The sequence below is a fragment of the Nilaparvata lugens genome, chromosome 4 (assembly GCF_014356525.2).
Source record: "Nilaparvata lugens isolate BPH chromosome 4, ASM1435652v1, whole genome shotgun sequence".
NCBI classification, from domain to species: domain Eukaryota; kingdom Metazoa; phylum Arthropoda; class Insecta; order Hemiptera; family Delphacidae; genus Nilaparvata; species Nilaparvata lugens.
Genome location: NC_052507.1, coordinates 49,449,882 through 49,463,776, shown reverse-complemented (window position 1 = coordinate 49,463,776; position 13,895 = coordinate 49,449,882). Strand labels below are relative to the sequence as shown.

The 13,895-nt window shown below is 39.9% G+C and overlaps 1 protein-coding gene across 1 annotated transcript; it reads right to left on the bottom strand.

Moving 5' to 3' along the window:
* Positions 1 to 4,711: 4,711 nt before the first annotated feature.
* Positions 4,712 to 6,430, bottom strand: LOC120351065 (glycine-rich protein 23-like). The gene is made up of 2 exons (XM_039427013.1): positions 6,019 to 6,430; positions 4,712 to 4,779 (listed from the first exon to the last, which is right to left on the bottom strand). The coding sequence occupies exons 1-2, from the start codon at positions 6,428 to 6,430 to the stop codon at positions 4,712 to 4,714; spliced, it is 480 nt and encodes a 159-aa protein (XP_039282947.1).
* Between the last annotated feature and the right edge of the window lie 7,465 nt (positions 6,431 to 13,895).

The window sequence follows — 13,895 nt, the reverse complement described above, 5'->3', positions numbered from 1 at the left end:
CCCTTCCACTACCAAGCGGGGTAATTGGACTACCCCAACCCACATTTTCCCCATTTTTTTGTAGATAATGTTGTTGTATTCCATTGAAACCTTGAGTACTTGTTAAAAACATATCACTTCAGTTGTTTTTTCTCATAAAATCATTTCATTCCTCTTATTTTTTCAATTATTAGCAGATTTATGCTTGGGGTAACTCTATTACCCCGCTTGGTATTCCATGTCATGCAATTTTTTGGTATATTCCATCCATTATCGGAATGCATAAGATATAAATTTAATGTCCAATTATCATTTTTTCGCCAAACCTGATTCATAATGATCACTTGGAATCTAAATTTGAAAAAATTGCTCCTCTATAGCCATAATTTAATTATTTGACAACATTTCCCTACATCTATTTGATAGAATGCTCAATTTTTTTGTCCTGTCAGTTTTTGATTGAAAACATATTTTTCAACAAAAGAAATTCATTTTTAATTATATTAAAAGCTTTTGTAATGCATTTCATAGATGAATTAATGGAAAAAATATAGAATAAAGATATAAAACAGAAATCTTGTTGGGGTGACCCAGTTACCCCAGTTGGTATTCCGTGTATGTGAAGAAGGTTGGTAGTCCAAGGGTTAAACAAAGAGTTGTAATAATTTCGGTGGTGGTAATTTCAGGACTTGCATGGAATTTTAGTGTGCAGAAATTCAAACAGGTTCGAAAATATTGTAGGAAATCAGCGCCTATTATCATTTGGGGGACCTTTGACTGGTAACACTATGAAAGTATATTCAAATATAACCCCTTCTATTTCTACTTCTAAGAGACATTGAGTGGTCACCCTTATTCTTCCGCCAGGATTAATACCGGAGATATATACATTAGTAAGGTGTAGTGTAGCTATTGCATGCTTATCTTTGATGTTCAGAAACATATCCTCTTGCAATAAACAGAATTGTGAACCACTGTCAATCAGGGCTTGTAGTTTAGTCCCATACAACTTTCATTCAATATAAGTTTGTAACTGACTCTCTGGTGTCACGTCGATACTGTAAGAATTTTCTAAGAGTGTCTCACGCTGATCGTCCTGGAAAGTAGCGTTTATATGGAGAGGTTTAGTAGGTTCCTCTAATTTGGCAGATGAATAATTATCCTTTGCCTCTGGGATATCATATAGTCATGCAGATTTAGAAGCACTTATTTCTTGATTTGGTGGTGGGTTATTTGCATGTTGATTTTGGGTTGTTTTTGTTGTATGTGCTACTGTGTAAGATGTATTTGTTCTGTTATGATTTTGATCTGTTTCACCTTGACTCTTGTGTCCTCCATGACGTTTATAATTATTCCCTTTTGAGCAATCTCTGCCATCATAATATGCTCCTTTATCCTGTTGTTTACCATTGTAATATTGGGATTTATTTCTGGAACTATTTTCAAATGATTGACCTCTGTTATTATTTCCAGTGTATTTTGTATATCGAGTGTTTGCCCTGGCATTTGACAGTTGATTCTCACCATTATAATCTTCTCTGAAATGGTTGCTATTATGCTGAAGAGAATGATTGGGATTTCTTGCATGATCGTTTACCTGACTTGATTCAGAAAGTAACGGATTGGATACAATGTAAATGTTCTATCAGTTCTTTACAACTGGAAATGGAAGATACTGCCATTGTCATGCGAACATGGAAGGAGAGCTTTTCGAATAGTATATTAGTTAGTGATGAGTCAGCTAAAGATTCGTCTAGTTGAGAGTTCCTATACATTATGTCAGCTACAAATTCAGTATAAGAATGTCCACCTCTATTATCATATGTGCATGATATAATCTCTGATAGCGCATCCAACTGTTTACGTTTGCTCCAATATTGCTGCAGGAACTGGGAGAGGAAATCCTCCAGGCTCCTAAAGTCTTGCACCCTGCTCTGGAAAAACATCAGCGGCTCGCCGAGTAATAAACTGGACAATTGGAAAACACCACACTAACCAAGAGGTGGGAATCAATTCTTGAATGGCTCTTATTTGATCCACAAATGGTCTGGATTGCATGAGACGGTAGGAGTTATCAAATTTTCCAAGATTTTGGAAAAGTTGAGTACCATTTACTAATTCAGTCAGTGTATAATGTGTTCGACTGACTGGGATACTTTCCATGCGTGTCTCTATTCTGGAGACTCGTTCTTCATTTGCAGTCCATTTATCATTCATGGTTTTCCTATTCTCATTCACTTTGTCATACAATTCGGTGAGCTTTAACTGTTGTCCGCCTATGGTATTCTCCAACATGCCATATCTCTCTCTTGATTTAGTCCCCTCCTCCATTAAGCTTGCTATACATGTCTGCATGTTACTGTGTTCTCTGACTATCTTTACTATTTTCTTATTATTTTCTTCCATCTTTGACTCTACTTTACAGTTATTTCCTAATACTTTTTCCAATATAGTTCCCATGATAGTGGTACCTAGCTCTTTGCCTAATATGTCCACCTGTTTTCCCACTTCCCTGGGTACCTCATCCAACCGCTCATTTACCTGACAGGTGACTTCATCCATACGGGTTTGCAACTCTTTTATGATTGTAGATTGCATGCCTACTTTAATATCTATCAAACTTTCCACTTCCCCTTTGAAGCTAGAAAATTTTTCATCAATAGTTTTGACATCCTGTCTGACCGTTTTGATATCCTCTTGTACAGCTTTGATATTCTCTAGGATATTTTCTGTCCTTTTATCCTGGCTTGCTTGTATATCTTCTTGTATTTTTTTAGTCTGCCTCTCTAAGGCTTGGCTGAGCATGAGTTTGAATTCGTTTTTGGAATCATTTGCCATGAGATTGGTAGCATAACCACTGAGGAGTCCAATGTGGTGCTGTGCTTTTCTATGTTGGTGGTGGCAGATGGCGGTTGACTGGTCACATCGGGCGGCGATTGGATGGTGGCCTTCTCTGTTCCCTTGGCGGCGCTTGGAGCGGTCTGCGGAGACGCTGGCACTGGGTTGGACGCCCTCACTCCTTCATCTCTGCCAGCTGGACTCTCATCAGAATTTATTGCATTGACGGCATTATCAATCCCAGTCGAAGACAATTGTGCCAGGTTTTGTGGGTCGAAATTGATGGAGCATACGCTGCCTCCTTCTCTCTCCCATGGAGTCTCCGCTATATTGTCCCAGGGTTGGTGATTGGCCGGTGTCATGGTTGTAGGGTTTTGAGGATGGTCGCTAAAGTAGGAATTTTGCAAGTTAGCTGGAGACTGGTTCATGGTGACGATAAGTATGGAATACTTCGAATAAGTTGCCAAGTGTACTACCAAATTGCAGGAATATTAAGATGGACGTATTGACAGTGCCTATTTTGGATAAAATTTTGTGGTGTTAAGAGTTTCAAGTGTCATGTACATATGTTACACAAAGATAACCAAGTGATCCAGGTATGATAGTAAACATGGAGAAAATTACTACTAATATAGCTCTTAAAAATTTTAGGTAGGGTCTTATCTTCCTTAATATCAATAATATTCTTATATTTAAAATAGCCTATAACCCGGTCAGCATACAATATTCAGATTCAAAGATCACGATCAAAATTTTGTTATAAATTTTATGGAAATTTCCATCCAATTTTCACTATTATTGAGAATTATGTTATCAAACTCGTGTGATACAGTTTGTCTGTACTTATGCAGCTTGAAAAATTTCAACTTGATGAGCAACTCAATTATTTTAGCCAGAAACTTACGATAGATCATCAGATATAAGTAGTATAAAAAGGGCGACTCTGGCACACAAGTGTGCCAGAGCCCCCCTTAACCTCAAGGTCACCCAAGTTGACCAAACCTACCTCAAGGTCACTGAAGTTGACCAAACCTAACCTCAAGGTCACCCAAGTTGACCAAACCTAACCTCAAGGTCACCCAAGTCGACCAAACCTAACCTCAAGGTCACCCAAGTCAATCAAACCTAACCTCAAGGTCATCCAAGTCAAAAAAAAAAATAAGAAGAAATAAAAAAAAATAATAATTAAAAAAAAATATTGAAAAAAAAATTGAAAAAAAAAATTAGAAAAAAATGAAAAAAGATAGAAAAAAAAATTAAAAAAAAAAATCGAATAAATGGGCAATTAATCACTGGGGATCTTCAACTGGGGGCTATTAATGGAGTTGTTCTGCAAGAAGTGGGACATTGTGTCTTGTGCAGTCATGCCGCCAGTACGTGTTTGTGATTTTCGTGTATTTGTTTTGGATTACTTTCATCTTTATCATCATCAAGAGTAAGTACCAGTGCATATTATAGCTATATATATTTATATTATATATTCCTGATTTGACAATTAAATTTAAAAGAGTTGAATTTTGAAGTAGGTGGTTTGTGACTGTCAATTAAATTCTAAAATGACTTCAATTCAAAAGTGACTAGTTTAATTGTGAATTGGGTTCCAACACATAAAGTTAATTAAATTCAAAAATGACTAGTGTAATCGTGAATTAGGTTCCAATACATAGAGTACAATACAAGTTGAGAGTTTAATTGTGAATTAGGTTCTTATACATAGAGTTGGTGGTTGTAATTCATCCTAACCTAAAAAATGTATAACAAGTCTTTGCCATAGAATTAGGCTGTACCCACAGTATGTTTGACAGTGATAGTGATGAAGGTGTGTATGTCGTTTTCAGACATGAGCAGCAATGGTTCTAATGATCAGGAGCACCCATCCCACCTTTTCCCCCTATCACAAAGTAGATCCTAGACCCCATTCACATTCCCCACCCTCACCATACAGCTCCCGACCATCATCCCCTAGAACATTTAATATAAACATCTATGAACCTCTATCCCCGACACACCCACACATCCGACCCTCAATCCTAGATATTGATACCGATACTGATTCACCGCCTTCATCCCCAACATCCGAAAGAAGTAGACCTCAATCCTCAACCCCAGCCCAATCCTCAGCCCCTGCCAATCAAGATCAGTTAGGTAGCTATGAAGAGAGGAGGATGATGTCATTTCTCAGGAGCAATGTCCACATCCGGAGACTCAGCATACAGAACATAAGCTTACAAGTTGATAACGATGATGTCAGTGATGAAGAGCCAGATGATCGTCATCATCTCGTGAGTGTATGCTCTGTGTGCAGGGAAGTGGATAACTCCTGCCTTCTTCTGCCATGCATACACCTAGCATGCAAAATATGCATGCTAGGAGCAAGAAAATGCAGGTTCTGCCGCAGACCGGATCGATGGCTGGCTCAATATCGAGCAAACTCTTTATTAGTTCCTATTCCTACTGTACCTAGCCTAACCAAACCAAACCTAATCCCACCTAACCTTTTCTAACCAAACCTAACCAAACCCAACCTAACCTATCCTAACCATGCCTCAACCATACCATCTCAGAACCTAACCAATCATTGCTTTGTTGGAGATGGCTGAGAGCAATATCTAATGGAGTCATCACAGTCCAATGGGGTCATCACAGTGATGATGGGTCCTGCTTCAGCAATTATGAGCCGCCACACACAAATAATCCAGGGGTAGGCTCATTTGTCAGCCAGCTCCTCATCTCGCCGCCGCCACCAGTCACCCCACCACCACCACCACCAGTCATCCAACCGCCACCAGTCACCCCACCACCACCACCAGTCATCCAACTGCCGCCAGTCACCCCACCACCACCACCAGTCATCCAACCACAGCCAATCATCCAACCGCCACCACCAGTCATCCAACCGCCGCAGTCACCCCACCACCACCACCAGTCATCCAACCGCCGCCAGTCACCCCACCACCACCAGTCATCCAGCCGCCGCGAATCATCCAACCGCCACCAATCATCCAACCACTGCCACCAGTCATCAACTGCCGCCAGTCACCCCACCACCACCACCAGTCATCCAACCACCGCCAATCACCCCACTTCCACCACCAGTCATTCAACTGCCGCCAGTCACCCCACCACCACAACCAGTCATCCAACCGCCGCCAGTCACCCTACCACCACCACCAGTCATCCAACCGCCGCCAGTCACCCCACCACCACCACCAGTCATCCAACCACCGCCAATCACCCCACTTCCACCACCAGTCATCCAACTGCCACCAGTCACCCCACCACCACAACCAGTCATCCAACCGCCGCCAGTCACCCCACCACCACCAGTCATCCAGCCGCCGCAAATCATCCAACCGCCGCCAATCATCCACCCACGGCCACCAGTCATCCAACTGCTGCCACCAGACACCCCACCACCACCAGTCATCCAACCACCGCCAATCATCCAATCACCGCCACCAGTCATCCAACTGCTGCCACCAGACACCCCACCACCACCAGTCATCCAACCGCTGCCACCAGTCACCCCACTACTACCACCAGTCATCCAGCTGTCGCCAATCATCCCACTTGCCGAGGCCAAGACGGCTTCAATTTGGCAGTAGCCCCTCATCACACCAATCAGCCTCACCGCAGGATCCAATAATACAAACTTCCACAAGTAACTGGTTGATCCCCAGAGTTCCCATGCCTCCAACGCCTCTCGAGAAATGGGAGCTGGCAAACTCAGAGGGGAACCTTAGGAATTGGGGATTGCTGAATTCTGGTCAAAACCAGACTCCAACGCCAGCTTCCCTTTCTCAAGAATTGGAGTCTCTAGCCCGGATTGAGCTGTGGGAGAATGAGGAGGAGATAGTTGATCCTCAGGTTTACAATGCAGTTGAACCTGAGGATGATCCACCTCTTCCTTACAACCCTGAGTGGGGAGTTGCCTTCAGAGACAGACAACAGCAAGCAGGCAGTCCTCCACCTGCCAAGGAGATTTTAGACTATGAAATGGATGAAGAGAATCGGTTGGATGAAGCAGCTGGGACAAGTGTGGAAACTCCTTGTTCACCACCAGAAGAGATCTCTTAAAGGGATAAGTATGGTGGTGGTGTGCCATTTGCAAACTATTCCCCAACCATTGCTCCCAATATGTTACTCCCTAACCAACTGTACGATGGTTTGACATACTATCAACAACAGTGATGGTTATCTATTCTAGTCAGTATTATATATATATTATGTACAATAAAATAACATTTGAATTCAATTTTTACAAAATGCCAGGCCCTCCCAGCCTCTACAAATTGGCGCAGTGTGCAACTGTTGAAGCTCTTTACTATGGTGTAGACATTGATCAGCTACCAAACTGCATAAAATATTATCTATATCGAATCCCAACTAATAATACCTTTCCTACACAAACTCTAGATTTGATGTCACCAGTCAACAAACGTAAGTTTGCTGCATGATATTGGAAAGTATTATTGCTTATGCTGCTCCCTAAATATTGTGTAGCTCCTAAAAACTCAATTTTCCTCTGTTTTAGATCAATTTCATCTAGTTCCAGCTTACGCTTCTTGGCTGATAGCACTGTGATGGGAGACAAGGGCAGTATCTCTTTATCAGGGTGAGGAAGAAGCTTACAGGTTATGTTTGCTCGTTTCCTTAAGACTTTTGGTATCAAGTTACCTGTATCTACAAGACCTAACTCATCTAGGTTAACAACTTTGGATATGGTAGAGAAAACTGTGGTTGACTTGGAGAAATATGTCTCACCACTCTTAATATAGCACTTTTGTGAGAAACTGATATTATTCTTGTTGGATGCATCCTCGAAAATTTCTACATAATTGATAGGTAGTAAATTGAAACTGAATGCAGAAATAACATAAGAAATTATTTTATTTCAATGTTGTGGGTCAGTGGGGAGCTTTACTTGCACTCCAGTCAATTTCTTGGTATTGCTATTACCCCAGTAAACATACTGTAGAAGATCATTATAGACCAAACAGCAACTATTTTTTAGATTATCTGTCAGTTTTGTACACATTTTGGCCAAGGACATAGAATAAATGGAGCATTTTGAAAATAATTTCTACTATCATTCAAAAATGACAAGCTATCCTGAATAGGGTCAAAGTTTTGCTGTTGTCTCTATTTGCTAAACTGTAGTTATAGATTGTAGCTTCCAAACGTGTAATACCATGCATTTTTGCTGCATCAGGGGTGAAAGTTTCCCATAATCTTGTATCTGGACAGGCAATAAGGTCTACAATATGGTTACCTAACTGTTTGTTCACACCAGGGCTTGTGATTTGACATACAAACTTATCATAAATTTTCACCCTCACATTACTATTAACCCTAGTCAAACAATCAATCCCGACAGTTTTGTTGTTATCCACTATCACATTATAGTCTTCTTTATATTCTCCTTGGGAACAGAAACAATGATTTGTAGTTAGAAAGTCACACATCCCATTCTTGTTGAATATTCCAGCAAAGTCCTGTGTTATGTCCAAGTCTAGTAGATAGAAGTGCTCCTTCCTCAGCTGCTCCAATAGTCTCGGTAGCTCTTCCATCAATGTAGCAATTGGTACGTCTGCAAGCTCCACTTTGTGAGGTATCCCCACTGGTTCCAGGAATTTTTGTTCCACCTCGTTGTAATTGTCTTCTCCAAGCACTTGTAGAATCTTTTGAGACATATCACTTCCACTGTCCAATCGGTAAGGCAGCTTTGCTTTGACTCCATGTTTAGCTGACACCATATTAGAGAATTTGCCTCTCAAATATAAGTTTATGGCACCACATATATCCTTTTTTAGAACAAAACGTCTCTTATCCATCTCCTCACAATCATCCAAAGCACAGATTTTCACAAGCATAATATTGTCACGAAAAGGTTCTGTAATAGGCACAAGATTTGAGTCATCCTGCACCAACAGTTCTTCTCCAGCAGTGTAATCAATATTTCCAATGTCTGTCACAAGGTTGTCATTGCACAGGTTTTCTGTTAAAAGCCACAAACCAAACCGCTCATTGGTAGGCTTGATTTTATTACCACAGAGCATAGGCACATTAAACACTTTAGAAGTATCCATGTTTACTGCACCGTTGACATTATCAAACTGAAGGAATGCAGATTAATGCTGCGGTATTTATAGTAAGATAGTTGAGAGATGATGTCATACAAACTTGTTGGAACAGGAAGTGGATGCTGATAAAGACTGGTGGGCGTGGCCATTGGTCATGTGACAGAGGGAGGTGGAGTGGGGGTCATTGGAACAGCCTTCGTTGAAAGCATAGCAAGGTGATTTCTTACCTATATGAACAGTGACTGATCAGTAATTGAAATGACTGACTGACCACTGAGTGGACGACCCCCAACCATGCCCATACAGACATGATGGTCCATGTGACAGGAGGAGTGAGGGTCATTGAAAATGTCCATGTTAAATAAGCCATGTCTATCTTCAATGCCATTTCGATCTCTAGAGCAGCATGGCCATGTTGATCTAGAGTGACGGGTCTCCCTTCAATGCCATTTTGATCTAGAGCAACAGTTCTCCATGGCCATGTTGATTTAGAGTGACGGGTCTCCCATGGACATCTTGATCTAGTAGGTCTACCATGGACATATTGATCTGGAGTGATAGGTCTCCATGACCATCTTAGTGTGAAGTGACAGGTCCTGCATGACCAACTTGAGCTAGAGTGATAGGTCCCCCATTGATGCCCCTAATGCTGGTGGACGTGGCCATTAGTCATGTGACAGAGAAAGTGGAGTGAGGGTCGTTGAAACAGCCTTCGTTGAAAGTATAGTAAGGTGATTTCTTACCTATATGAAAAGTGACTAAACAGTGACTGAATACTATTGAATGCTGTTCTGGGAAATATAACTAGGAAAATATATCCCTTGTGATACAATGATTTGATTACACTCTAGAATTCATGTCTGAGACACTTGAAAGCATACATGCTACCCAGAGGATATCTCATTACTGTTAAGATATTCAAGCTCCCTGTATATTCTATAGAATGATCACTTTTTCTTACATTACTAAATGTAGGTGAAGAGGATTTGAGGAATAAAAATGAGAAATTCATTGCTACTTTTATTGAACATACAAAAATCACACACACACACACACACACATGTACTGACAGCAAGACTGCACAAGACACAATGTCCCACTTCTTGCAGATCAACTCCTTTTATAGCCCCCAGTTGAAGATCTCCAGTGATTATTTCTCATTTTATAAATTTTATTCCCGATTATTTTACATTTATTCTCAATTTTATGTTTTTATTTATTTATTTTTTATTAATTAAAAATTTTATTTTTTTTTATCTTCAAAATTTTTATTTTAGTCAATTTATTTATTTTTTTTTATTTTTCAATTTTTTTTAATTAAAAAAATGTTTTTTTAATTTTTCTTTATTTATTTTTTTTTTTGACTTGGGTGACCTTGAGGTTAGGTTTGGTCAACTTGGATGACCTTGAGGTTAGGTTTGGTCAACTTGGGTGACCTTGAGGTGAAGGGGGACTCTGGACACTTGTGTCCCAGAGTCCCCTTTTCATACTACTCTCGAATACACTTCACTGGGGGCGGCAAGGGACTTGGTTACCTAAAATACTTTTACCCCCGCTGACGGCGTGATTATCGAGCCCAAAATTTGAAAGTGGTATCATATGATAGCTGTAGACTTGATATATCGATTTTCATCAAATTTTCATGGAATACACCTTCCCTGGGAGTGGCAAGGGACCTGGTTACCTACAACCCTTCCCTCCCGCTGACGGCGTGATTATTGAGCCCAAAATTTGAAAGTGGTATCATAAGAGAGCTGTAGACTTGTTACATTGATTTCCATCAATTTTTTCTTGAATACACATTCCTTGGGGGCAGCAAGGGATGTGACACCAGCTGGATACCTACAACCCTTCCCCCCCGCTGACGGCATGATTATCGAGCCAAAAATTTACCTGCAAACCTTCCCCCCCCCCAACCCTTACGGCGTTATTGTTGAGCTCAAAGTTTGAAAGTGGCATCATATGATAGCTGTGGACTTGTTACATCGATTTAAATCAATTTGTGTTCCTGAACTACAATAATAAAACATTTAATTTGATTTGTTTGGGTTTCGAGAAAGTCACCACAGATATAGGGGACGCTTACAATGGCCCTTCCCCCAACGGTGATGGCGTAATATTGTTGAGCCCAAAATTTGGAATTGATAACACATGATAGCTGAAGACCTGTTTCATCGATTTCCATAACATCCTCCTGAAATATCCCTCCCCTGGGGGCAGCAAGGGATGTGACACCAGCTGGATACCTACAACCCTTCCCCCCGCTGACGGCATGATTATCGAGCCAAAAATTTACCTGCAAACCTTCCCCCCCCCCAACCCTTACGGCGTTATTGTTGAGCTCAAAGTTTGAAAGTGGCATCATATGATAGCTGTGGACTTGTTACATCGATTTAAATCAATTTGTGTTCCTGAACTACAATAATAAAACATTTAATTTGATTTGTTTGGGTTTCGAGAAAGTCACCACAGATATAGGGGACGCTTACAATGGCCCTTCCCCCAACGGTGATGGCGTAATATTGTTGAGCCCAAAATTTGGAATTGATAACACATGATAGCTGAAGACCTGTTTCATCGATTTCCATAACATCCTCCTGAAATATCCCTCCCCTGGGGGCAGCAAGGGACCTGGCTATCCACAACCCTTCCCCCCGCTGATGACGTGATTATTGAGCCCAAAATTTGAAAGTGGTATCATATGATAGCTGTAGACTTGTTTCATCGATTTTCATCAATTTTCTTTTCAATACGCCTTCCCTGGGGCGGCAAGGGACCTAGTTACCTACAATCCTTCCACCCCGCTGACGGCTTGATAATCTAGCCCAAAATTTGAGAGTGGTATCATATGATAGCTGTGGACTTGTTACATCGATTTCCATCAAATTTCTCTTGAATACACCCCTCCTGGGGGCGGCAAGGGACCTGGCTATCTATAACCCTTCCCCTCGCTTACGGCGTGATTATTGAGCCCAAAATTGAAAGTGGTATCATATGATAGCTGTGGACTCCTTTCATCGATTTCCATCAAATATTCATGGAATACACTCTCCCTGGGGCGACAAGGGACCTGGTTCCTACAACCCTTCCACCCCAATGATGGCGTTATTGTTGAGCCCAAAATTTAATTGTGGTATCACATGATAGCTGAAGACTTGTTTCATCGATTCTCATCAAATTTTTCTGGAATACACTTCCCCTGGGGCGACAAGGGACCTCGTTTAATACAATCCCCCCCGCCACCGGGCTTCCAACGGTTTTTCTTTGCCCACAGCGTAATTATTGAGCCCAAAATTTGAAAATGATATAGAATGAAAGCTCAAATTCACTCTATCGTATGACACATTCATCTTCAAGAACGGTGATGGTCGCGGGCTAACCGTGAAGCTGGCCCGCTGAATTTGCAAACTTTCAAAGTCTCTCACGGTCGTATTTTTTTAACCCAAAATTTGAAAATGGTATTGAATGTGGTATATAAATAGAAAATAGAAAATAGTATAAAATTCGCTCTATCGAATGACACCTTCGGCTTCAAGATCGTTGATACGATCAACCGTGAAGCTGGCCCGCCAATATATAAACCCTTATAAACCCCATTTCCGGTTGAGCCCAAAATTCGAAACTCGAATATTCTGGAAGCCCGAAAAATCCCTAGATATTGGGATATGTTTCAAATTTTGGGCTTGATATGTTGGGGCCAGCTTCACGGCGGTCGTCTATGTTACTGTGCGACTCTCTTCTGGGAATTGAATTTCAAATTTATTAGTAAGTGGAAGTGAATTAATTGCAATATTTCAAAAAGATTGACCATGGGTTTCGATTGTTCATCCCCAACTCATTATTCACTTTCTACATTCATAGTATTGTCATGCAATTGTGGAATTCAGAAAATTATGGAATATTATTCAAGAGGTCATAAATAAGTGCACGTTTTATACGAACTTCATTTATTCATTCAACATGGAATATTTCTCTCATCATACGACAACAATTGCATTCTTGGTTATCTCTCAATTCTAATCTCTTACATGCACATTTACTTTATGATAGAGGTGGTATCAAAATACAAAATATTTAATATTAACTTCAATAAATGAAATCCAAGCTTCCTTCATATGATTTTTTTTTAATTTATAATGCTCCATATAACAAATGTAAAAAATGATTGTACGTTTATATTCTGCATTATGCGTTCTCCTTTGATTTGAGAAAACAGTTTTATGTCATCTATTCAGTCAATGAAAATATGTCCTAAGTAGCAAATAAATGATTTGAAAGATCTTGAAACTGATTGCAAGTGATTTTATATTTTTCATCACGTTCTAGGACAAATTAAATCATTTCAAAGTACTTTCAATTCACTCTACAAATGAGAAAATGTGGAGTATCTCTACAAAAACGTCATTCAAAGCCCAGTCATTTGAAATGATGTATAATATGTAAATTATATATACTTATCTTTGGTGGAGAACTTTTCAATCATTTGTGGATTATTGATTGGAAATCATTTTCATCGAACATTTGGAATGAATGGAGTAAAGTGATTTGAAGTACTTGCAAGTTATGAGTGACATTTGAGAAAAAATATTCTTTTGAGAAATGTATAATTTTGTTAATAAGCATCTGGATAACTATTGACATCCCAACATTATTACATCCTGAACAACCATGAACATGCTTATTAGCATAATTATTTCAAATTACTGTTTACAATAACAGTTCAAGGGATAAGCAAAATTAGAGATATTTTATGCAGTAACAAATAATTAGAGAGATACGTGCCATACTACAGCATTAACAGTCTGTAAAAAATATATTATATCAGCTATTTGATGTATATTTGTAGCTCTGACGACATTCACATGCATATTTGAGTTTAGAAATTTTCACATGATATATTTTTGGGTTGAAAGGGAATTAAGTTTCTCATTAAAGGTGGAAATGAAAATCCATGGAAAGTGGACTAGCTAAAAAATGTTTGTAACGTTGAAATGA

What these genes read in the sequence shown, in the direction of transcription:
- LOC120351065 (XM_039427013.1), bottom strand. Translation starts at nt 6,430, where the DNA reads ATGAGGGGCTACTGCCAAATTGAAGCCGTCTTGGCCTCGGCAAGTGGG. An exon ending in TTGGATGACTGGTGGTGGTG is followed by an intron (nt 4,780 to 6,018) that starts GTGGGGTGACTG and finishes TAAATGTTCTAG; the next exon opens with GGGATGATGGTCGGGAGCTG.